General features: G+C 47.6%; 1 protein-coding gene across 1 annotated transcript in view; it reads right to left on the bottom strand.

The window, feature by feature from the left end:
* Nucleotides 1-26,718, bottom strand: part of LOC119390124 (Meckel syndrome type 1 protein) — a 77,018-nt gene that overhangs the window by 32,021 nt on the left and 18,279 nt on the right. The window contains exons 2-3 of the mRNA XM_037657680.2: nt 3,117-3,166; nt 1,718-1,780 (exon numbers count right to left, since the gene is read on the bottom strand). Coding sequence (XP_037513608.1) covers nt 1,718-1,780; nt 3,117-3,153 — 100 coding nt within the window. The 5' untranslated portion in view covers nt 3,154-3,166. The remainder of the gene's footprint in view (nt 1-1,717; nt 1,781-3,116; nt 3,167-26,718) is intronic.

The following is a 26,718-nucleotide window of genomic DNA, read 5'->3' as shown; positions in this document are numbered from 1 at the left end:
CCCAAGGGGTGCTTCATGACCCCTTTAAGACACGCACCCTTTGCATGCCACTGCGGCACCGCTTCCCCATTGGTGTTTCGTAACACCGCCCGCGATCATACAAATACATTTTGGGGCCGCATTTAGTAATGATACACTTCGCCCTTCGTTCTTCCGGTCATTGGCTCGTCGCAGATGCATTTGAAGGTGATCACACGCATCGCCCTTGTCGTCCTCGTGTGTAGTCTCTTCTAGTCTTTTGTGAAAACTTGGCACTGCGTTCAGCTATGAAATCGCACCAGTAGCTCCCGCGGCAGCTCTTCCGTGTAATCGATAATAAGAGAAATATAAAATGGTCACGAACATTGGGTCTGTTTTGTCGAAATGTGGCGCGTATTGCGTACAAGAGCAGGATTCCTATAGTATGTAACAAAGAGCGTGTCTTCTCAAATGTATTATGGCTTTCACAATATCTGTACAGCGCCCTTGTGCTCAGAGCTGAGACGCGACGTGTGCGGAATATTGAAAGGGGTTTTATGAAACAGAAATTTACGGATGGAATAAAGAGGCTGCATTTTGCGGAGCTGAACGGTGTAGAGGGCGTGCCAAGCCTGGAAAAAAGGAAGCCCCTCTACCTTCGAATGTAGAGGGGCTTTAGGAAGAAATAAAGGCCCTGAAACTTAAAAAGAAATAGGAATAAACATGTGCAGTAACTCCTGGAAGAAACAAGACGATAGACATGTGTGTCTGCTGCAAGTAAAGGTCCGGAAGCGACTCATAACGTCGTGAAACTCACATAGGAGGTGTCCACATTTCTGAAGCGCCGGCATTCGGTCAAGATGAGTAAGGTGCACAGTTGAAAAAAAAAAAAGCGCGGAGAAGACATTGATAACACCGGAATCGTTCTGTCAAGTTGCACGATATGGAACCAGCTAGAGGCTTTAATGAAAGAAAATATCAAGAATGAATAGGTAAAGTGTTACATTGCTATACGCGCGCGTATGTTATGCGTTACGTACCTTATTGGCTCAAGCAGGCTAGGCGATTTTTTCTCACCGACCCGCTCCGAGGAGAGTGCCGATTTTATCATCATCGCCGCCATCATCGTGAAAGCCCGCAATGTTGATGTTCCGCCTGCGCTGTTCGTGTTACCGTTTGGTTTGGTTTTGTGGGGTTTAACGTCCCAAAGCGACTCGGTCTACGAGAGACGCCGTAATGGAGGTTTTCAGATAACTTCGACCACCTGGGGTTCCGTATCGTGCGGTGAAATCGCGCCACATTTCGGGTCAGCAGTCGAGCACCGTGACCACTAGGCAATCGCGGCGGCTTGTTACCTTGCCGCTTCCCGGTATTACGGCAACCTGCAACAAGGCCACATTTATTAGGAGTTTCTCTTCGCGTTACTGCTGTGGCGCTCGGTGACTGTTGACGACGCATCACAGAATGCATTCTCCGTTCGGTGACTGGCGACACGGCACTCCGCGGCCGGAGGCGTTCTATAAATGAATTATGCATCAGACAAGCCAGCCTTACGTTATTCGTGGAAAAGAGAGTGAGGGAGATAAGAGGTGTGTGTGTGCGTGTGTGCGTGTGCGTGCGTGTGTGTGTGTGTGTGTGTGTGTGTGTGTGTGTGTGTGTGTGTGTGTGCGTGCGTGCGTGCGTGCGTGCGTGCGTGCGTGCGTGCGTGCGCGTGAAGTTATATAGCACAGACGTTGACATCCGTCATGCGTGCACTCACCGTTTTCCAGGTGAAAGAAGTAGTGTACGAAGAGGTCATCGTTCTCGAAGTCTTCAGCTGTGGCTGCGTAGAAGACAATAAAAGAAAGTGAAGGAGGGGGAGGGGGTGGGTATGCGGGAGGGAGTGAAGGAGTTAATGAACCGGTTAACAACACACAAGGTATTTATCAATCCCGAAATCCACGCTATACAAAATGGATTATGCCTGATGTATGTCTTCTTCGAATAGTGTATTGTCGTCACTCTATCATCGATATAAGTGTTTTCACGTTTCGTGGTGTACGCAACTGAAGCACCTGTCTGTTGTCGTTGTCTTTCCTTTAAGTGCGCAGCACTTTAGGGGCCCGGCTTGTCGTTCATCCACTGTCTCATGTAGCATGGTCACGCAGTGGTCAATACAGGCCTAAAACAAGGCTTCAATGCTCAAAACCAGCGCAAAAGAAACTAGCAAGGTCTAAAATATTATAAAATACAGAAATAGCCAAGAATTAATCGCAATAATTTACATAAAATCGCGAAAAGCGCTTCTGAAACATCAGGCTGAGACCCGCGCCGCGCGCAAGAGGGCGCCACCGCATCAGCAAGCGCGCGATCCTCGAGGCGGTGGCAAGCACGCGATTGAGAGAATCGCTGGGTTGCCGGCGCTACGCACTTCCTCAGATTATACGGCAGTGGAGCTGCATTAGACGCGGCATTTAGAACTACACCGCGACCTACACGAGAACGACATTAGCGTTACATTAACCGCAAGAATTAGCGCTGGATTAGAGCACGATTAGCGTTGGATTTAAAGTGCTTTTTTTTTCTTCTTTTTTTTTTCTTCGTGCTCTGGCCCCGCGGTTATACGGAACTGCATTCCACGTCATGCGAAAATCGGAACAACTTGATCGCCCTTATTTTATAAAGGGCCCCTTAACCACTCCGAGTTCAATTAAAGAAGAGGGAGTGGTTTTCTTCTCACCTTCACTTCCCTTTCCTACGCGCGATATCACCACCTCGCCACTTAATTCTTCATAAAGCACGTGTACAATGCCAGCACTAAGCGCTGAGCCTATCAGGATTTCGCGCTTGTCGGCTACACGCTGTCATCTCCGCTTGCGCCGTCGGAAACGGACTAGACGAAGTGAGATCAGCTGGTCGCGCACGATAGTCGCGCTGCAAGATAAGGAAGAACGGGTGGGCGACTGCATGGCAAAGCAGGGTAGGAGACCGTGTATGGACCAATCGACAGTTTGTACTTTAATCGCGTCACTTGAATCATCCTTCTGGCGTCACGAAGTGCGCCGAAAAGACGAGAAATGCCGGAAGAGAATAACCCGCTCGTTTTCTTTTTTCTTTTCTTTTTTTTTCTGTACATTTTCAGTGGCTGTTTAAGGAGCGCATTAAAGCAGTTCCCTTACCTATGCTTCCAAAAATGAGAACCTTCACCGGATCCATCGTACTTTGTAACCTGCGCCAGTCCGAAACAACGAAACGGGAAAAATAAACGATAGGTATTACACACACACACACACAAACACACACACACGCACGCACGCACGCACGCACGCACGCACGCACGCACACACACACACACACACACACACACACACACACACACACACACACACACACACACACACATTACCCCAGCGGTGGCTAAGCATTGTTTTACTTGCTAAGTAAAACAATGCTTCAAAAGAATCATAGTTGATAGGTCGATTTCAATCGCCTGCAAACGTTGCCTTAACTTTGAACCAACGTCTCAGTTCTGTTCAGCGGGCCCTTGCTGAGGAAACAAATAATTGTGGAATTTGGTGAGCGACATTGTTTGCTGAGCAATGAACTGTCTAACATGATTAGCCGAGATGGAAGCCTAGAACTCAATTAGGCCTTCATATTTTTCTTTCACCCTTTCTCGACGTGCGTACACTCGTGTGCATGAATTAGCAATGGTCAAGTTGTAGGAATTATTGCTTGGTGTGGAAAGGTGTTCAGGATTTCGGGGTCTAAGCGCGAGCAACAAAGATAAACGAGTAATTAAGTGTGCGAGTTGTACAACTTGAATGAACCCACACCCAATTCGTCCGCCTAACAACAAAGCCGTCTGTTGCCATCTTCCGAGGTTAGACGGGTGGGAAGACGACCGGCTGAATTTCCTCGCTGTTCCCCTAACATCGGGTGGTGAAGCGCCATGACGTCACACGAGGGCGTACACAGCAAGAATAGTACCGGTGCATACATATATTTATAGACATAGCACGTATAGTTGTGGGCAAGCAGGCCGCGCCCCTCTGATGTTCACTCGGTGGCGTTTGTCCTTGGCACTGAAGCAATTGGTCCACCGAGGCCGAGTATGAGAGAGAGAGAGAGAAAAAGAGAAAGAGTCCTATACTAAACGCTCCGATCGGGGAAAACCCGGCCTCGTTTTTACGCCGCCAAATATTGCGTGTCGCGCACAGAAACGACGTCCTTGCTAATGGAGCCCGCGATGGCGGAGTGCAAACCTGCAGGCCGCGCTGGCGCTGCGTCGGTGTATTCCTGGTGTATTGCTTTGTTTTGTACCTCAGGACTACAGAGGCGCAGATGCGGCTTGTGATATTTCATGTATATGCCTGCACGCATCTGCGTCCATGATGGCGCGAGTGCGCGCGTGTTTATAATGGGAACAGTACGAGAACTGCACACAAATGTGTGCATCTTTTTGCGTTCTGTGTAGGCACGTTTCGCCCCATTTGCGTGGTGATCTCCGTTCACTAATTGTTACGCACCGTCGTGTTTACATATATAGACGTGGGAAATGCATCTGTGGTTGTGCTGTTTCTTAGATGTGTGTGTGTGTATTTTTCTTTTTATCACTGCGTGCCGCTTCATATATATGTGACTCCACGTGGGAAGCACTTGATTATAAACGCAGGCAACAGAGTTCAGAAAACAATGTAGCGGCCTTACGACTGATGTCGCTATGAACTTATCGCCTCGGCTTAAATGCCAAATGGCGTAATTGCGCGGTTTCGTGTTTACGAATGCCGTCAAACGGCGCTTTCTTAAACCGCATAGAAACTGCAGATCACTTTAGTACACGAAATGTCGGCTGTCTAAAACGTCAGCACAACCACTATAGTTTTGCTCAGAAGCGAAAAAGAGTAAAAAGACAAAAGGAAGGCATTGCAGGAATAAGTTGAGACTCGGGATTCGTGATGTGGATTGTTCTACGGGGCTAAAACCTGAAGATAAGTCGCGATTTCAACACAAGGCGTGCATCTATACGTGTGAGAAATTCCTGTAAAGCGAGAGCAAATTTTACAGGAATAAATTTTGTTAGCTGTGTTAAAGAGGGAGAGAGACAGAGAAAGAAAGCCACCGCGGTAGTACGTTGGTTACGGTGCTTGGATGCTGACTAGAAGGTCACGGGTTCGATCCCGGCCGCGCTGGTCGCGTATTCGATGAACACGCGAAAATGCTAGAGACCCGTGTATTTTAGGTGCACGTTCAGTAACCCGGGTGGTCAAACTTTCCGGAGCTCTCCGCTACACGGTGGGCCTTACAATGGTTTTGGCACGTAAAAACACAGCAATTAATTATTACAGATAAAGAAGGATCATGGTCCTTCATCATGGTCCTTCAGAAAAGTAATAAAGGACCCAGCCATTATCATCGTTTGGGCTGTCAGACAACTGACAGTTGCAAGAGATGACGCTGCCATCTATCTATCTATCTATCTATCTATCTATCTATCTATCTATCTATCTATCTATCTATCTATCTATCTATCTATCTATCTATCTATCTATCTATCTATCTATCTATCTATCTATCTAAACTTTGCATAATATACTATTGCGATCGGGCCCACTCGTTCAATAGTAATCGTAAAGCGTCCACAGCCGCTCTCGCACTGTTTACGAGCCGTGAACCGAATACGCTTACAAAACACGTTCTCACCTTTCTATCTCACTCCCCTCCTCCTCCTCCCCCTCCCCCACGCACACACATGTACAACTTTTGTTTTCTTCTCTTCACCCCCTCCCCCCTTTTTTTGTTTACTGTGTTCTGCGACGGCCTCGTTTTATGGGCGTCACGTTGGACCCTCGCCCAAGCGTCGTCTGCGTTGGTGTGCGTTGTCAGCGCCCCCCCCCCCCCCGCGCCCCCCTCCCGCGTCACAAAAAGGCACGCCCTGCGTCCCTGCGTTTTACTGCCGAAAAAAAAAAAGAAAAGAAAATTTGTGCATTCATTGCACGCATATAATCGCCAGAGCGACAGGCCGTGTCGACTCTCTGCTGTCGTCTCTCGGAACAGCTGACGCTCACGTGGACCGTATTTGCTAATTGCGAGGGAACCTATGTGTATACGTTCGCGTTATGTATCGGCCAGGCATAGAAACAAGAATACCATTATATTTGTGAATTTGTCGTCGTGGCGTGCAAGTGAAGTGTGGTACGTAGTAACTGCTGTACGATAAGTGTTGCGATTAAGATACGGATGCATAAAAAGTGTATCTTTTAGATATAGTTACGTGTCTCGGTTACCGGCCTCAACAGATCCAAGCGCACTTGCGCTAATTGTTTTCATTAATTGACGTGATATGAGGAAATAATGTCGAACTCGCGCTTCGGTGGTCGCGGGGTGCGCCTTCTGTGGGACCGTTTCAGACGCTCACGAACGATTCAAAAGATATCAATTTTTAATGCTACTCCCGGAGATGTCGAACGACTGGGAAGAAAATGAATGACTCCATGCCGATGCCGCCCGAAAACAGCTTTCTGTGGAAGACCGCAACACAACTGACTAACGAGATTCTGCGTTACTTTTACTTCGTTGAATGAATCCCTTGCTTGGTGAAAAAAATTCGTAGCCGACATTTCAATGACACCATTGTAGCCATTTTCTTTATCTAGCGGTCGTTTGGTTAAAAGATGAAATGGAAACTCAATTTCTATTTCACAATACTATTTCTTGTGTCGTTATAAGTAAAGCTTTTCGGATAGACTGCAGAACTCTGCATCAAAGCCAGATCGAGTACAGAGGCTTTTAAGGATGACCTAAGTTTGATGTGCGCTTGCACGTTCGGCTCCAGCGACAGTAGGACTGCGAAGTACACTGATAAGTGTGTATCTGTGCAAACTTAGCCTGTTTTTTTTTTTTTCTTTTCTAGCAGTCGTCTGTGATAGTGTCTGAGTGCCATAAGTGACATCGTACCTGTGCCTTCCTGTTTGAACGTGCCGTTAAAGACATTTTTTTTTTAGATGCGAAGCATCTTATGGCGGAGTTCAATCCGGTGGTGGTGTGCGGGGTGACCACCCCTACTGCGCATGCGCGAACCCTCTCCACACACCCCCGCTCCCACTTTCCCTCTCCACTTCACCTCTGAAACGCGGGTAACGCGGGCTCGACATGCCGAAACGCTGCTTCACATCGCCTCATGGTCCCCTTTAGCGGAGATGGCCTCATAGTCCCCTTTAGCGGAGATGTTGTGATTCTTTTTTTGTTACTCGGTGCAGTTGAACTCGCCTGAACTGTTAATTGTTGCTTTCAATAAACTTCCCTGTGTATGGTGTCACTGCCTTGCGCACACGTTGAGAGACAGTTGACGTTGGAACTTTCTCGTAGGCCTCTACATAGTACCACAGAACACGATAGTACAACAGTGAGCCAGAAAATAGAACTATAAATGTTTTCTATGCTCTGAGAAAAAGATGGTTGATCCCTCCGTCATAGGAATCGGAATAACACGAAAGTAAAGCGTGCCCTTACAGAAGTAACTGAATGTTTACTGTACATTGATATGAGAGAGTTTGCGCAATGTATATTGATGTATGGCCGCTATAGCACCGTTTAACGTGGATGCACCCACTTTGATGATTGGTGGTACATCTCCATCCCGACGTCCATGTTAAATGATTAAACAAACCCTTGTGGTAGCTATAGTAGTTAACGGTTAAAGCGTAATCAGAGAACGAGGTGTGATAGCCAGAAGAGCGTCGCATATTGGACGCAGAACTTGGTCGCCATCCCGCGGCATGTTAAAATGTGATTGAACACCACGGCCGCACTAGAGGGAAACGCAAAGCGCGTCGCGCCGCCTCCGTAGCCCGGCCGCGATTTTTCTCGGGGCGAGCGCGTGAGCGGGGAACGCAGTGTTACAGCCATGGTGAGGCAGGCGCGCGTCGCAGAGCTATGTTTGGTGTGGATTAGCGTGTTGCTATGAGAGACGCTGACGCTTTTACGACGCTTGGACAAAGGTCGCCACCTCGCGGTGTGTTAAGGCATCGACAAAATTCAATTTCTATTGAAAACGCGCCGAATGGGACGGACGCGTAAACGCGTTGCAGGTCCTAGTCGCGGAGGCCACAACAATGACGAATTACTTTACCTTACCTCTCCCAGAAGTCAACACCACCTCGCCGACCGGGAGAGTGGTTGATATAAAAGGCGCGTTCGTAAAGCCTCCAGGGTCTGTGACCGTGGCGCAGTGGATAGCGTGCCCGGCATCTCTTGTTGCGGACCGAGCGGTCGTGGGTTCGATGCCCGTTGACGGTAGCTTTTTTTCTTTGCCATCTGATTGTGTATATTTTTTCGAAGTCATTTCCGTGACGGAAATACGTCACTGAAGTCTTGGTGGACCCCGGCATAAAACACTTCCGTGTTAAAAAAAGAGAGTATTCGGGGAGTATTTCTACCACACATGCATGTATACCTCGCGTACTTTTCTCGCGTTACCACCGCGGTCCTGGCACTTCCCGGACACGAGCGGCGTGCGTGCTATCAGCGTGGCATAGCATTCTTGATAGGAAAGTGGTGAGAGCCGGGTTTTGAAGAAAAAAAAACGCGAGCAAGCCAGATGACGATTATTGTTGTGTGGCAGAAATACTCCACAAATACTCCTCTTTTTTTTTCTTAGAGTGTAGTGTAATGACAGAGCATCACTTGGCTCATTGTGCGACCCCGTCGAGACCCCCCTCCCCTCCCCTGGATTACGCCAACGGCTGCATCAGTACTTGAGGCTCGAGAAAACAGTCGACACCAGAGCGGATTTGACAACCAGCCGCCGCCTTGTTACGAGTCGGAATGAAGAAAAACAAGGGGGAGGGGGGGGACAAAAAGAAATTCTCATCTACCGTGCATTAGGCGTACATTAAGGAGCCATATATGTTGTCAAAATTAATCAGGAACCCAGCTATTGCAGCATCCCTCACATGTATTTCTCTCTGTCTCGTAATTTACCATGCCATCTTGGGGGCCTTATAAACCTGCAAAACTTAAACCTAATTTAAACGTGTTCGCCTCGTTGCAATTGTGGCGGATCATCATCAAGAGTTGAAGTCGTCATCAGTAGAGTTGGATGCGGTTCCTAATTAATAACGCCCTGCCATTTTCCTATCCATTGGTTGCTGAGCCCGGTCTTATATATGATACCTCGGTTTCAAGTTTACTTCTTATGCAGCGCGTACCCGCCCGTGTTCTTTTTTTTTAAATTTCAACAAGCCTGAATCACTGTGAAACCGTTACACATCACATTCGTATGCTGTCCATCCATCACTCTCGCGAACTCTTCCGTTGTTACGTGACCCATGTGAGGCCACGCTACTTCGGAAGGTTGTCACTGCACACCGCGAAGATATCTGAACGACGTGGAACAAGCGCCGATGCAAAAATACGTAAGCCGTTCGTTTCATCTCATCTGCGCGTCCTCCGACTCAGCCTATCAACGCGTATCCAAAATGACATCCCCCAAAAAAGTGATCGATCGCTAACAGAGCCTCTCAATACCGCGAAAGTCAGGAGCATGTGGCTCCAGTGCCTGATCACGTAGTATCCTTAACCGTATATACCGTGTTAACCTATACGCACCTCAGGCACATTCGATTGAGCACCTGCCGCAGCGTGGAGAGGGTCGACTTTCCACGTTGTCTGATGTCAGCTTAATTTTTCTTTATATATATATTTTTTTCATTTATGTTAGAACTGTGTATGTATACTGCTGGCGTCACAACGTCTCGGTCGCATGTATACATGCACAAATACTTTCTTGACACCGTGTTAACCGATTACACGCTTGAGGGCAGCACGATAGCGGCGCGCAAGCGGTCCGTCACGTGACTTTTTAACAGCGAAGCTGTTTAGCAAATCGTTATTTGTCCGACGAACAAAAAAACTATCATCATCATATAGGGGTATGTGCCACAGAAACTGAGTAAGTCTCACTATTCACCATTGGTCTACTAAAAATGAAGAAGGCAACCGTTAGCCCAACAACAAATGGCTGCGAAGCAACAGCGGCGAGCCGAAGATCCCGAGTACATATACAACGACAAAATACTATAGGTAACGGGAACGCCAACGGCGGCAGCGAGAAGGACCCTGAAGCGATGAAAGGCCTAAGCCAACGACGACGTGCCCGTAGATCTGAGAGGTGCGAGCGCTCGGTTTCAGCGCCAGTTTCTGTCTCTGGAGTTTGGACAACCGTGTCGTGTCTGTGACTGTGTGTGGTTCAACTCGAACCTCTCTGCGCTGAGAATCAACGTAGAAAAAACCTATAGCATCCCCTAGCTAAAGCCTATAGCAACGACCTTAAAGCGACCTATAGAAACAACCTGCATCACCTAGGCCTAGACAACCTACAGTAGCAACCACGTTAGTCTTCAGAATCGTCCAGTTTCGCTGTTTCAAGCCTTGCGCGGCTTAGTGCAAGCTTCGCCATTTTTTTTATATATATATTGTCTGAGCCATATTGGCCAACCACTGTGACTCTCTTATTGATTTACTGCACAGAGCGATATCACAATGTGGTGCCGCTCTGACAATGGTAAGAGAGGAGGACAGAAGGCAGGCGCCGTTGGTACGCGCTGCTAAGCGTCACGGAGTTGTTCATGGGTATACGTCCCGCGTAGCGGAGCGGAGTACGTAGAATACCGACGCTAACCAAACACTGATGCGCCGGAGGTGGAGGCGCGCAGCGCCGACCTTACTATGCAGCCGATTATCGCGTGAGCAAAATCCTACGTCACCGTGATGGTCACGTTGCATAAAACGCTCGAGAGATAGTGGTTTTGACGTCGGGAAAACACGCTCATTTATGCAACACATTAGAGGAGACCACGGCACGACTTCGCTCATGGGAAAGGGATGGAAAGCGAAAGAGGAGTGCCGAAAGGTAAGGCCACCCACACCACCGGGCGCCAGGTTGAAGCAACTTTTATAGAACTTCATCTTGGGTTGAGGTACCTCTCTCCCAATTAGAGGGAACTGTGGGAAATGAGCCCAGTGCTTCCCGCGTATTGTACGCTTTAACCACTTGACAAACCGCTGTGGTGCTCAAAACTTCCCAGTGCGAAGTCGATTCCTTTCCTCCACGCTCACTCCTTTCGCTATCTCGTGTGATTGCACAATGGGGTTCAAAATACTCGACGGGAAAACAGTTAAGCTATAGTGTGTATACAGTCTTCATTTGGTATTCTCGTCTGAATTGCTGTACAGCCCCGCCGCGGTGGTCTTAGTGGTTATGGCGCTCGACTGCTGACCCGAAGGTCGCGGGATCGAATCCCGACCGCGGCTGCTGCATTTTCGATGGAGGCGAAAATGTTTGAGGCCCGTGTACTTAGATTCAGGTGCACGTTAAAGAACCCCAGGTGGTCGAAATTTCCGGAGCCCTCCACTACGGTGTCTCTCATAATCATATCGTGGTTTTGGGACGTTAAACCCCAGATATTATTATGAATTGCTGTATAGGCTGTGAAACACTCACCGTACACATGCCTCATGTAGTTTTAGAGGACACTGGAGTAAAACATTAAATAATTTTGGGCTGATTTTCTGCCAGGAATCTAGTATCGTTAATTTCTGCATTGTATTTTTATTGTTCGAAGACAAAATCAAGATTGTAATGCGCGCGCGCGTTCTCACCACGCGTACTGAATGTGCTATAAGATCATCTTTTCTCTGTGAAATAAAATTGGTTGCAAGTTGGCGCCGGTCCTGTCATGAACCAATATCAACTGGCTCAAACAAAGAGTCTTGTACGTCAACGTCAAACTGTCTCATTTCTTTTTTTTTTAATTTCGCTCTGAAACTTCAGCACCCGAATCTCAGAGTGACGTCGCAGGTTTCGAGGTAATATTTCTTTTCCCGTATTTTTACCACATTGGCTCAATGAAGTTTCCTAACACAGCTTCCACAGCACAGCTTCACAGCTTGAGGTCTCTGGTGAATTTTGTGCCAAGATCGCTGGGGACATCGCTATACCTACCGACCTGTTATCACATGACGTTCCGGTTGCAAGAGATCAGCAAATGGAGGTTCCATTCTCTATGGAAGAACTTCATGCAGCACTGAACACGTGCAGGCGCTCGTCGTCCCCAGGTCCAGATGGAGTGACCTATGCTGCCTTACGTCACCTGGGTCCGAAGGCACAACGCTGTCTCCTGGACATATTCAATCAATCTTGGCATGATGGCGAAGTCCCCAACGAGTGGAAGTGCAGCCGCCTGGTGCCTTTGTTGAAGCCTGGAAAGTCTCCGCTGGATTTGGCATCATACCGGCCCATCGCACTAGCAAGCTGCGTCGGCAAGGTCATGGAGAGGATGCTGCTGACACGCATGGAATGGTACCTCGAACATTATAACATCTATCCTGATGCTATGGCTGGCTTTCGTCATTGACTTGGTGACCTCCGTTCAGCAGCAGAAAGCTAAGAAGCGGCTGTCGGTAGCACTGTTCTTAGACGTGAAAGGTGCCTATGACAACGTGACCCACGAGGCCGTTCTCGAAGCTCTCGAAGCAGCAGAACTTGGAGGTCACGTCTTTCGATGGGTAAGAAGCTACCTCACAAAGAGATCCATGTTCGTCCTAACAGAAGATGGGCCTACGAATAAGCATTTCACAAGTCGTGGGGTGCCACAAGGTGGCGTGCTGAGCCCGACTCTTTTCAACCTAGTTCTGGTGGGGCTCACCGAAACGCTGCCACAGACGGCTAATATATCTCTCTACGCTGACGATATCTGCATCTGGGCGTCCGGCGTGACACGGCCTCAAGTGCGCGCAAGAATACAGAAGGCGGCAACATTGACATCTGCATACCTTCGCCAGCAATGTTTGACTATCGCTACAGAAAAATGTGCAGCAGTGGCATTTACACGCAAACCGATGTCTTTCTACCCAGTGTGCATCGAAGGCCAATCAATTGCGTATAAGAGCAGCCATAGATTCCTAGGTGTCATTGTGGATCGCGACCTAACCTGGAGTCCCCATGTCGCACATCTGAAGAGAAAACTGATATGCATTGAGAACATATTTAAGTTCGTTGCCGGAAAATCATGGGGACCATCCGTGCATTCAATGCTGCAGCTTTATACAGCCCTCTTTCTCGGATTTCTACGGTACAGCCTTCCTGCCCTGTCCAACACGTGCAAGACTAACATCCGTGCACTACAGAGCGTGCAAGCCCAAGCACTTCGGACATGTCTTGGCCTTCCAAGATGCTCATCGACAGTTGCAACTATCGCTATCGCACAAGAACAGCCTATCGCAACTCATATCATCGTTGAGACGCTGAGAGCGTACATACGGCATTTGTCACGACTACCGTCACATAATTTAGCGCGTTTGCCAGCGCGGAGGCCCCATGCTTCATTCTGCGGTATTGTGACAAAACACTACGACATATTACCACCTGGCTTCAAACCTGCGATGCGTCCGGCATCTGCGTTGTGGACTCTGCATCAACCTGACGTGTGCTTATCGGTTCCTGGAATCGTTAAGAAGGCACGCATGTCACCGCTAGCCCTGAAGCAGTTGTCTTTGCGTCTGTTGGAAGAAACCTACATTGATCGCAAGCATGTTTACACCGATGGCTCCACTAATTCCAACAGCTCTACCGGAGCGGTGGTTGTTCCATCTGATGACGTACTGTTACAGTTCAAGTTTTCTCACATCATGACGTCGACAGCCGCAGAGCTCGCAGCGCTTCAAGGTGCGGTCAAGTACATCCTGCAACAGCCACCTAATCGATGGGCCATCTTTTGCGACTACAGGTCAGCCTTACAAACACTACGGTTTGCTTTACGGCACGGATTACACGAACAATCCGTGTACGAGATAAGGCGCGACTACCAACAAGCACTCGAGGAAGAACATGATATTATATTTCAATGGTTGCCGAGTCATTGAGGAATTGTCGGCAATGATCGCGCGGATGAAGCTGCGCGATCGGCTCATGACCAAGATCTGCGGACACCCATACCACTCTTGAGAACAGACGCCGCGTGGCGACTACAATCACTTGCACGCCGTATCACTCTTCTGCAATGGAAAACGCCGGGTTTTTCCAACGCGCGCCTGTATTCGATTGACCCAAATTTGCAACTTCGTTTGCCATCAGGGCTCTCAAGACGCGATGCAACTTTACTGTGCCGCATGTGGTTGGGCGTGGCATTTACGAATGCGTATTCGTGTCTCATTGGAATGGCCAGCAGTGCGGCATGCAACATTTGCGCCTGCGAGGAGACGCTTGAACACATTCTATGCCACTGCCCATCATACCAAGCTCAACGACGTAATATGGAAGTCAAGCTCCGTCACCTGGACTCAAGACCGCTGACAGAAAAGAAGATCTTGGGACCTTGGCCTACGGTCTCGCATACGCGCAAGGCCACGAAAGCCCTCTTGTGCTTCTTGAGGACCACCGGGCTTCACGAGCGCCTGTGAACTAACAGCGCGAGTTCGTGTTGTGTAGTTCATCCATCCCTTTCTTACTCTTCTTCTTTCTTCTTTACCCTTTCTTTTCTATTATTTCCCCTTCCCCCACCCCAAGTGCAGGGTAGCCAACCGAGCCAAAGCTTGGTTAACCTCCCTGCCTTTCCTCTTCGTATCTCTCTCTCTCTCTCTCCCTAACACGAGAAAAAGTTGTTTGTCACTTTAGTGTCTCCAAAGCCAGATGCGCGAAGTCGGCTTCTCCTCAGTGACCCTGTTGCTGCAGTGAAGCCAGCACCAATGGTCGCTTTCTTTATAACATTGCGTCATCCCGGGCCTCCAAGCCCCACTCTCGGTAATCTGAGTACGATGCTTACTTGTGACAGAATTCAGCTACTGCATTTACTCGCACACTACCTGCAATAATTAGTGCTTGCTAATTGATGGTGGGTGCCGTTGGCTGACGTCGGCTACAGTCAACATTAGCGGATATTAGCTAGTGTAATTGGCTATCAGTTGTTATATCAGCAAAAATCGCTTGATTCATAAATAATCGTATGTTTGAGTTGTTAAACGACTGTTCTTTATCTCTTTTTAGGGACACGCGTGTGTATGGAAGGCTGAAATACAGTAGCTAGTTGGGCGAGTCAGTACATCTGCATCTTTACACTCAGCTTGAAGTAAAAAACGAGACACTAGAACAAGAAACGACGAAACACCGTTTCGTCGCTTCTTCTTCTAGTGACTCGTTATTTCCTTCGTGGCTATGTGTAAAGATGGGAGGCTGTAAAGACGCGGCGTGGTGCGCATCTTAGCTGATGCAATACAGTCGTTTTCCTTTTGTTATTAAATTTAATTTTATTTATCCTACTCAAGGAAACAGCACACTTAAAACTGTCACGAATTAATTGCCAAAGCTCGATGAGAGCCACGATAAGACTACACACATTTGGCAGCATACTGCGCACGATTTTGCATTCCACGACATCGATATGACTATGAGATGCCCACCGTAGTAGGGGACTCTCCTGATTAATTTTGACCACCTGGGGTTCTTTAACGTGCAACTAAATCTAATTACAGAAGTGTTCTTTGCATGTCGCCCCCACCTAAACTCGGCCGCCGTGGCCTGTAATCGAACCCGCGTCATCGAGCTTAAAGGGACTGCCAACCAATTTTTAGGGCACCTATTTTCTTTAGCGCAACGGAAAGCTATCTGGTCAGAGCGTCTAGCCACGAAATGGTAACGCGGAAAACGCCGTCAAACATTTTTAATCAGAATTTTTTCTATCTGCGGCGAATATGAAGTCTTATACACACTTGACAACACATGCTGCAAACAGAGAGCGCGAGAACTGTTCGTGTTCGAGCGCGGCGGTTTACTGCGCATGCGTGCACTCCGCGTGCATGCGCCGCGGCTGGACATGGGCCATTGGCGGACGCATAGGCAGCGCTGCTTCTCGCCGCGCAACTCCTTTTACCTCGTAGGCAGCACAGAACAAAGCGGGGATAGATAATAATATACATACTCTTTGAGGACCAATTATGGCGCGCTTGACAGCATCAGACTACGTGACTACGTACAGCAAAGTGACCGACTGTTACTTTTAAGCACGATTTAAAAATATAAATCCTACTCACAACGCGAAAAGGATGCTGGAATCTGTCACTATATTTCACGGTCTTTTCATTTCCACCAGGATCTAATCACATGTTTTGTCCAGTTGTCGGTGCCTTTAAAAGCGCGACACGTCACTTGCATAAGCTACCACGTCGGTTTTAAAGAGCAACGCGTTGAAGTGTAAATTATGTTGTCGGGCTAGGGAAATCATAAAGAGATGATCGAAAAGTTACGTTAATTTACACGTTATTCACGGGTCAGGACACGACACGTAACGGTACTGGAAGGAAAGGGAAAGAAGACAGGAGAGAGAGGAAGGGCAGGGATGTTAACCGGTTTAGTATAACCGGTACGCTACCTTTTCACAGGTTAAATGGATGTTGGAGTTTGAAAGTTAGAAGAGTAAAGACGAAGAGGGGGAGAACAAGCACACACACAACGTCACACTCCGTCAGTCTTGTGCGGTATTATTTATATACGGCATCACTATATCAGTCTACAGCCGCTCGTCCAAGTCTGATGGCGACAGAAACGTACATCCCAGCTCTACGCAGTAAATTATCTTTTGTAGACGATATAATTCGTATTTGGTACCACTCATGGTTGTTCCGTAAAGAAATAACTGGCGCGTTGATGAAGTCGGGAATAAAGAAGCGTGCATCGGTGCAGGCTAACTATAGCACTGCATTATACAGGGATTACACGGACCACAATCGTGTCCCAGTCTGCGGCATTACACTATCCTTCGGTGATCGACAGCAAGATCGACGCTGCATACGCGCATACAACGCAACGCGCGCAGACCGCACACGCAAGTGTATGTATGGCCGCATACTCAACGCACAAGCAGTACACGCAGATAGAACGCACGCACCCGCAACGCGCAGGTAAGACAGGCTTCAGATGAATTTCGTCGACCGCAGTATCTCTCAAGCGCGTTCACCCATAAAGCAAAGTACGCGCGAGTGTTTAGTCCGCCCCCTTCGAAATACGGCCCCTGCGGGGCCGGAGATCGAACCCGTGACCTCGAGCTAAAGGCATGGCAACGCCGTGACCACTAAGCCACTGCGGCCACGAGTCGTGCGCGGAATGTATATATGTGACGACGTGAACTGTGGGCACGCTTCGGAAACCGGTGAGTGTAATCCGACTCGTGACCAGAATGCGAGAAGGCGACCGAGCAAATGACCGCGCGACCCTGCATGGGCATAGTTATTATTTCGCTGTCTTTCGTTATATATATATATATATATATATATATATATATATATATATATATATATATATATATATATATATATATGTGTGTGTGTGTGTGTGTGTGTGTGTGTGTGTGTGTGTGTGTGTGTGTGTGTGTGTGTGTGTGTGTGTGTGTGTGTGTGTGTTGAACGGAAGCCACACGACGCGCACCTTCGCTCAAAAAACGTGTTATACACTGAAATGTAAGCATATATATACGACTATGTTTTTATATTGTCCCTGGATTTAGTTGATTTTATTTGCACTATACTGCTTCTGAGATGAGCTAGAATAACGCGGAAATTGCAGCATTACTCTATAGTGCAAAATAAATAAAATCCCGTTCGTGCACGTGGAAGCTGCACTACTCCGATGAGCCGACGCACGCTAACACGAATCCAAAGGCAAAGAACGTAACTGCGTCAAGGGTGCCTCGGCGACGCCAGCGCGGCCAGTCTACCTCTCTGGTATCGAGACGCTTTAACCATGGCCTCCGATATCACGTGCAATCTCGGAGTAAGCGCTAGTAAGTGTCGATCGTGAAGCATTACTTCTTTTCACCTCTCACAGACGGCGGCACCGCCCCGCTCCGCCCGCCGCGAAAGAGAAGGTATGAAAGATATAAGGCGCGTTCGCGCCGTGCCTAGCATCTCCCGAGTTGGCTTAGTCGGTAGAACGTCGGGCGCTTGCCGTTGCGGCCGCAACGTCGTGGGTTCGATTCCCAGCGGGGGTTATCTTTTTCTTGGTCTTTTTCTTTCTCACCCGTTGGCGTCCATTTTATCAACGTCATATCCGTGACGGATGTACTTGGTGGACCCCGGCATAAAACACTTTCGTGTTAAAAAGTAAAGGAAAATGTCAGTCTTGAAAGTTAAGTGTTGCACATACGCAGTTTCAAACCAATTGCATCTATAGATACCGAAGGTTATGGATTTCTTTATTTGATGCGTTTCCTCCGAGTTTGACTATGGATACAGCGAAATCTTTTAGATTGATGAGTATGTGGTGTAAAAAAAAAATGAGTATAAGCTTGCGAAAAAAAGCATACAGTATACAATACTATGACACTAAAGCATTGCACGGAGAGAAGCGCGAGGTACGTGTAATAAATAGCACACGAACAATAGAAGAGTCGTGTATGATCGCCGCAAGGAACATGTAAGCATATTGCCGACTGCATAGCTAAATATTAATCGCTATGTGTACCTTAGCTAATGAGAGGGCCGGAAGAAGTGAAATAATCAGAAAAAATTATAAAGATGAGCAAGTTGTCCTTTGAGAACTATGTGGAAACATCTAAATTAAAATAATTCTTAGCTTTGTTGCTAATGTAAGCTATAGCTCTTGTGCGTGTGCGTGCTTGCGTATGTGTGAGTGTGTGTTTGTGTGTGCGTGTGTGCATTTGCTTTTGTCATGTGACGTTTATCTTATGCCTTAACAACCGTTTCTTCATACTGGCGCTCGTCTAACTGCTGCCTTTCATTGGACCCACAAAGCCCCTTCGGCTATGGATGTATCCACGTTTTTCAAAGTCTTGCGCGTTCTACGTTTGCAACTAAAATTGAACCTGATTTGTAATTGCGCTATAGTCCGACGTTAATAAGGCAAAATCACGTTGTGATTGTATGATTCACTGCTCGTGCGGCTTAGAAAAGATTTACGGTACTTCAGGCGACGGAGTCGATGACTCGTGGCCTCGTCACACTTACTCTATGCAGCGTTCAACGTACGCGCGGTCGAGCATGTTTAGAGGGAGAACGCAAGCATCTGTGTCCGGTTTTTCGTTATTTTATTATTTCTTTTCAGCATGGATTATAGCTGTTAAACAAAGCCATCCTCCCTCTTTCCCTCTTTCTCCTCCACCCCCCCCCCCTCTCTCTCTACGTGTATACCCAGCTAAGAGCCGTTGCTTCCATGACTGTTCCTGTTTTGACCCGGAGCTCAATATTCCGGAGTGCAGTGAACCTCACCCACACTGCGGCGATATTGTTGCGCTTTTCGAACGGAGCTAACATGTGCTGCAGACAGTGCAGTTTGCGGCATTGTTTTTGTTTCGGCCTCGCAAATGGGTCGAGGACCGTCTGGCGTGAGTACCGTGACGAACGCACCTGCGCAGCGCGCGCTCGCTCATGGGGTCACCGTTGACGACGACGACGCGCTCACGCACGCCGCCTGAAATAAGAGAAGAAGGTGCATACGTGAGCATGGCCTCCGAGATGCAGCGCGCTGGTAGGCAATCTCGGAGGCCAAGACGTGAGAGCGTGGAGTCAAAAACACAAAAGAACGCACTGCCTGCTTTGATCTTCGAGGGAAAGAAAAGCAAAAAGAAAAAATGAAAAAAAATCACACCATCTCCCGCTAAAGGGGACCATGAGGCGATGCGAAGCAGTGTTTCGGCATGTAGAGCCCGCGTTTCAGAGGTGGAGTGGTGAGGGGAAAGGGGAGAGGGGAAGTGGAGAGGGGAGAATGGAGAGGGGAATAGAAAGGGGAAGGTGAGGGGAGATTGGGAAAGGAGGAGGGGAGAGGTGGAGAGATTTGAGTAGAGAGGAGGAGTGGAGAGGAGGATGGGAAAGGGCTAATGAGAGGGGGAAAGGGAAGGTGAGGTGTGATGTGGAGAGGGAAAGGGGAGAAAAGGGAGTGGAGAGAGAAGTGGAGAAGGTTTGCGCATGCGCAGTAAGGGTGGTCACGCCGCACACCACCACCACCACCACCACCACCGGATTGAACTCCGCTATAAGATGCTTCACATCTAAAAGAAATGAGTCGAACTGTATCCTACCTCTAGCTCGTGCACAGCACCTATTCGAATCATATATTTGAATGTCTCGGAAAAGGAATACCATGAAACTTCCCGAAACTAGCGATGCTAATTAATTCACTGGCTCTCTTCAACATAATTATGTATTCCATTTTCTTTTTCCTGCGAAAATTATGCAGACCCAAGCGTGCTGTCAAATGGTATGACGTCATGGTGAGTTGGGGCGAGAGAACTCCAAGGGCAGCGTTGCCACCTGTATTTCTAAGCGAAGCTTTTACAACTCGTGGGTTTCGATGGCGGCGTCGTACGCCAAAAACACGGCGCCGGCGAGCGTACAGAAATGCGGCCCTCGAAGGGGCGCCGGTCACAGTCGTATTTTGTACGCTCCGTTTTGAACATAATTATGTATTCCATTTTCTCTTTCTTGCGAATAATTATGCAGACCCAAGCGTGCCGTCAAATGGTATGACGTCATGGTGAGTTGGGGCGAGAGAACTCCAAGGGCAGCGTTGCCACCTGTATTTCTAAGCGAAGCTTTTACAACTCGTGGGTTTCGATGGCGGCGTCGTACGCTTAAAACACGGCGCCGGCGAGCGTACAGAAATGCGGCCCTCGAAGGGGCGCCGGTCACACTCGTATTTTGTACGCTCCGTTTTCCAATAACTGATGCTCTCTCGATCGTGGGCTTGACGGCGATCGGCCGTTTCGGATACGGCAAGCCGATCTTTTATCGCGGTCACCTGTCATTTCGCGTTGCCACATTTCATTGTTAGCTGGATCTGAACGCATGACCGTCGTTGTTCCTGTAGCGACTGAAGTGTTGCGATGCCATGGCATCACGTGGATGAAGCACGTGGATGAAGGTCCGACTCCCGGCATGGAGGAAGGAAACAGTTAGAAGGGAGCATTGCTCAATGAGATAGATAGATAGATAGATAGATAGATAGATAGATAGATAGATAGATAGATAGATAGATAGATAGATAGATAGATAGATAGATAGATAGATAGATAGATAGATAGATAGATAGATAGATAGATAGATAGATAGATAGATAGATAGGAAGTAGTACACCAGGCACGCACACGCCAAGCTTCGCTTGCTCCCCCCCCCCCCTCGCTCCTCCTATTTTTTAATAGGGCAAGGACTCGAGGATTTTTCTTTCGGCGCGTTCTCTCGACAACTAGTCGTCTTATCGCGGAAAGAATGATGATTTTCGCATTGTGAAAGGGCAATTTACTAATATATAGATGAACCGTATTTCTCCTCCGTGTCCCTCTGAAGCATTGATCCCGGATACGTACACCCGTTTTCAATTAAGTTCAACTTATGGTTTCCTCGTAACTAAAGACAAGAGGTAAAATGAGTTCCATAAGTATAACTAAGGCCGAACTTAAAACAAACATAACATACGAAGTGGCGATTTTTTATGCAGTTCCTGGAGGCGGCAGGACGTTTTACCCGACAGCTGAGTCATCGAACAGAAAACTTCATATTGAGACGCGCGTCGCTGGCTCTAGAAGTGAGGCATGACTCATACCGTGAGTCATATGACAAGGATCGACGGAAATGGTCTCCGTGCTGACATGTAGCCGCCTAAGCGCCCACAGAGACTGACGTCGTACGACGTCATATTGGTTGACTTATGGCAATGTACCGTTTACGTTAGAAGCGGAAATGTCTGGCTCACCTTAGCCATTGTAGGCGATAGCTTATTTTCTCTCGACGCACTTCTATAGTCTGTTGACACATCGCATGTAGCCACTTCTAGGGCTTCACGTCTATTGTTACGACGTAAAAGAAAAAAGAATATGGCAGATACTTGTTGTGTCAGAAATGTATAGGTTCATGTAGCATGTAGTGTCGGTGCAAATGATCGAACCACCGTATAGGCGTGTTTTGTTCGACACGCGATTCTGCCACGTAAATTCCTAGAACTGCGTCGATTAAGTTTGAAAGGTCGCGATGGCGTGTCGCGCAGCCGTTAAGACAACTCGTACGGCCTATAAATCAGTCCCACGCTATCATCTTCGCAAGATCAGCGGATGATTCTTTACATAGGTAAATGCGATAGAATATATACTATAACAAAAACATAAGAAGGCCGGGCGCCCTGTGTTTAATGTTAGCGGAGCTGAAAACATGGCATCCGATATGTGGGAGTCGATGTTGGAAGTGTCCGCCACTGTACACTATATACACCATGATGCTTGTATACGAGCTAGGCAGCCATCGCCCCGCCACAGTGGTCTAGTGGTTATGGCGCTCGACTGCTGACCCGAAGGTCGCCGGATCGAATCCCGCCCGCGGCGGCTGCATTTTCGACGGATTCGAAAATGTTTGAGACCCGTGTACTTAGATTCAGGTGCACGTTAAAGGACCCCAGGTGTTCGAAATTTCCGGAGCCCTCTACTTCCGGGTCCCTCATAATCATATCGTGGTTTTGAGACGTTAAACCCCAGATATTATTATTATTGTCTATACCTTCCTCGGCATCATTGTCTTTATCAGGTTCTGTCTAACAAAGAAAACGAGCCCTTGATCCATTCTCATTCTGTGCTCAATGTAGAAGCCTTTTACATAGATATTCATTTTGCTTACATAAATAATAGAATTTAATTGATTGATTGATTGATTTATAATCCAATTACATTTTTCTTCTCAATTAAAACAGATTTGCATACAGCCGCGATAACTTTAATTAAATAAGTGTGTTAGATATTCCAAAAATTCCTAGGCACTCTAGTTCTTAGGCCCTGTAAATTTCCCGAAACAAATCAGTGTAATGGCGCATCCGCCGTTTTATTTATACGCGTGGATAACAAAACGACAAAAGAATGCCATCGGTTTCCTTTGCGTGTGTTACTGTTTACACTGTGCTCGATCGATCATGTCGTTGACCCCAGCCTTGCTAATGTCCCGGCACTGATGCATGTTCTCTACGATTCACGCTGTTATTCTCTATTTTTTGCATTGATGTTTATCGTTTCTTTTCGCTCCTTTCTTCCAGAGCATGGAGGACAACCTTACCCAATTCTGCACGGTTAGCCTCCCAGCCTTTCCTTCCCAATTTGTACCTCTTTCCTCAATAGGTGGATAGCAAAATGACGTCTTCCGGTTCGAGGCCTAGCTCTTCTCTGTTTCAAGGTGTGTGCCGTTCAGTGTAATCGGGGAGAAAACACGTACTTTCTGCGACGCGGTTGTTACCTGTTATCTTGCCTCCTCCCCGATTACACTGAACCGCACACAACTTGAAGCAGCGAATAGCTGAGCCTTGAAAGTTCCGTGAACCGGAAGTGCTGTAGCAGACGACGCGCCGTTTTGCTATCCACCTATTATTAAATGTGCGAATGTGTCTTCAGTAGCGTGTGCCTTAACCGTCGTAGTAAACGTCGAGTGCTTTAATCACGGTTTTTAGTGGCACGGGCAACGAGTGACACTTTCGTTTCTCCAAGCACTTCCGGTCGAGCGCTTACTTCCGGTTTTCCGGATATTCAGAAAACGTCTTCTAAAAAATAAAGCCAGTACTAAAGCGATGGTTCTGTTTCCATTAAGAGTTAGATACATATGATGTTGGAGCATAAGTTTACCTAAAGGAGTACTGACACGAATTCTAAATATTTTCCGATTGTTGCTCTAAATAAAAACGCTGGTGTAGAGAACCCTAAAAAGAGCACTGTGGTGCCTAAGAACTTATGGAATATATGTTTAATGCCGCTAACATAAAAAAAGAAACACTTTCGTTTTTGATATCGAAAGGACGGCTTCTCAGTGACGTGTCATCTCAGTGTAACGTCACGGGGAGACAGCAACTCGCGACTTACTGGCGGCAGATCTGTATAAGCAACGATGAGTGAATATTCGTCCAGCGACCCCGACAGTGATTTCTGCGATTTAGGCTGCATGCAGGACGCAGAGTTTGCTAACTCAGCTAAATCAGCGGAACTGTGTTGACTCGTCGGGATAATGTCCATTGCGGTGGGGCTGGCTTGCAGATGCTCAGCGACGAAAAGTTTAAAATCAAAGTAAAATATTTTATACGTGTTGTCTGACTCCGGTGTGTGGAGAGCGTCAACACTGCATACCAGACAAAATGTCTCTTTTGCGATGTCTCAAAATCGTGTCGGTACTCCTTTAAAAGGGCCATGACACGGTCACCCAGAAAATTGCGCAGTTTTCAGCGAAAAATAGAAGTAGATGGTCTATTGTGCCTGTAAATATATGAAAAAAATGGACTCTAAAAGGATATTTAATTGCAAAATGAGCCCTAGAATTCGCCGGCTACAAACCCCGCCCACCGCCGACTACTGCCAATTTGCCATGGCGCGCGTGACGTCATGCGCTGCATGGAGTGGAGCCGTCGCCTGCTAGCAAAGTTTCAGCCGCTGCAAATCGTTTAATTTCAATGTCAAGCTAAAGAAAGCTGAAATAGCCCCATTGTACGCGCAGCTGACCATGAAACAAAATCGTTGGCCGCAATACAGACGCTCGCAAAGCAAGGAGCTTCTTGCGTCACGGCTCGCGAGTGCGCCAGTGTTTCCCGACTCTCGGGCCGCTCCCGTGTTTATAAAAAATATTTGTTATAAGTTAAGTGCTCGACCAGATGCGCTGAGATTTTGCCAGCCTTCTTGCGAGCGGCTGGGATCGTTGCGGCACCTGGCGGGACAGATCTCAACCACGTGCTTCTTTCTGCGTGGCCTCCGAGAGCCGCATCGGCAGCGCGACGACGCATAATAAGGAATACACCGGCACACGAAGGCCGACGTGCGAATGCCACAACGAGACACTTAAATCAAAGGTTAAGGTCGCCTCCAGTTTTTACAACTATGTCAATTTTTTTTAAAATTCCATTAACACATGTAGTTAACAATTAAGATTGTGACAATTAAATTTTGTTATCTCTTTCGTAGATCCTTTCTCGCGCGTTCTCTACATCGTTACGCGCAAATGAGTAAATTTGCACTCGAAAGCATAAAACATCCATTCTATTCGTGAACCTCCGAGGCCGTGTAAGGGGACTAGCCTAATCCCTCGTTAATCCGGGTCCCCTAATCCACACCCTGTCAGGTTCAGTGGGATTTACCCCGAGGAACGCCAACATCTCGTTTTCTTTTCTCAGAAAGATTTGGCTCGACACTTGGCCTGGCCAAAGGACGTGGTGCCGGCAGCCGGAAATGAAGCGTTCGTTTTGCTATAGCTTCTCCTGTCGCAGTTTGTTTTCGTTATACTATCCACATTTGTCGTAGGCGAGCACAGCGAGTATATAGGTCTGAGTGTAAGCCGATTTTCCTCCTGGCTTTCAGCTTGCCCGTTATTCTGGTATACGCAATAATGTTTGCGCAATACCGGGTTGCCTGGAGCTGTTGGTGATATTGGCGATGATGATAACGTATTGGTATCACTTTTGAAGCAGAGGGGCCTCAAATAGTCGCTTAGAACCAGTTTGCTCAAACCCGGTTCGATTACGTCTATCGAAGTAATTAGGGTGATTTCGCGCGTTTTGGCTGTCTCTTTGCGTTTTACTTTATCTATTCAGTAAAACCTCCATTGCTATAATTGCGAGAGCAATTACATGGACACTCTAGGCGCATTCTTCCCTTCGCCGTGAGGTTCATACGCTGTATCGTACTGTGCCTGTAAAGACTCGGGTTATATCAATTTCATCCCTGTCTCCTTTTTTTGTTTTGTTTTGTTTTTCATTTCCCTAAGCGCATTTTGCATATCTCCGCTGCTCTATGGCTACACCCACCCGCATTTGAATCTCAGCTGCTGTGAAGTGTAGACGCTTTCTAAGGGCCTTGATGGACGAATATCCTGGCATTCTATTACCGTGTGCTAAGTCGGTTTAGGCAGTGGTGTAGCGTTGAGGCGGGTTCAATCCCACCCGCCTCCTTTCCCGAAATTTTTACGTTTTTTATTTGGACATATGTATACACGCACGAACATACACAGGGGCAGGGTCGGACATCCCTCTTCCCCCCCAGCGAAAAAAAAAATTTCCTGCACGCCCCTGGTTTCAGGACATTTCTTTCAGAACTAACGCGCTTCATCCTACTGCGCAGGCTCGCTCCCACACCCTTTCCTTTTGTTGTTGTTAGTCTCGGACAGACAAAAGTTGACGCTGTTTATGACAACTTGCGACGGTCCGTTTAACTACAACAGATATGTGTTTTCATCTTCTATGAGCGTTCTTACAAAAAAAAAATAATGATAAATCACTTAAAGTGCAGTGTTCACGATTACGCGGCCGCCGAATATTTACACAAGCAGTGAAGTTGATTTGCGGCAACAATGCCTCTCAGTTTGTCCGGCAATTAATACACCAGTCTGTCGATATTATCGTTAGCACGGTGTTTTTAAATGCGAACAGCATTTCGTTAGCTACAGCACGACCGCTTTCGGATGGGTGGCCGATTTAACTTCCTACTTGACGTCAAACACTGCCTGCTGTATTCGCGGCTTTCGTGTGTAGCAGCTGTCGGTGCTGCATCATTTAAAAATAGAAGCGACAATACTTCGCGTAAAATGTAGCTAAAGCGTCTGTGAATGTGTTACCAACGTATCGCTCAAGTTAAAAGGGTGTAAATTTGAGCTTGTTGGCTTGGCTTCATAGCAGGGAACAGCGCAGAAACACGAGACAAGAGAGGCAGCGCCAAGTCCTGTCACCTCTCTTGTCTCGTGTTTCTGCGCTGTTCCCTGCTATGTCGCTCAAGTTCT

Source organism: Rhipicephalus sanguineus, chromosome 4 (assembly GCF_013339695.2).
Source record: "Rhipicephalus sanguineus isolate Rsan-2018 chromosome 4, BIME_Rsan_1.4, whole genome shotgun sequence".
Classification (NCBI taxonomy): Eukaryota; Metazoa; Arthropoda; class Arachnida; order Ixodida; family Ixodidae; genus Rhipicephalus; species Rhipicephalus sanguineus.
This window is presented reverse-complemented; position numbering and strand designations above follow the sequence as displayed.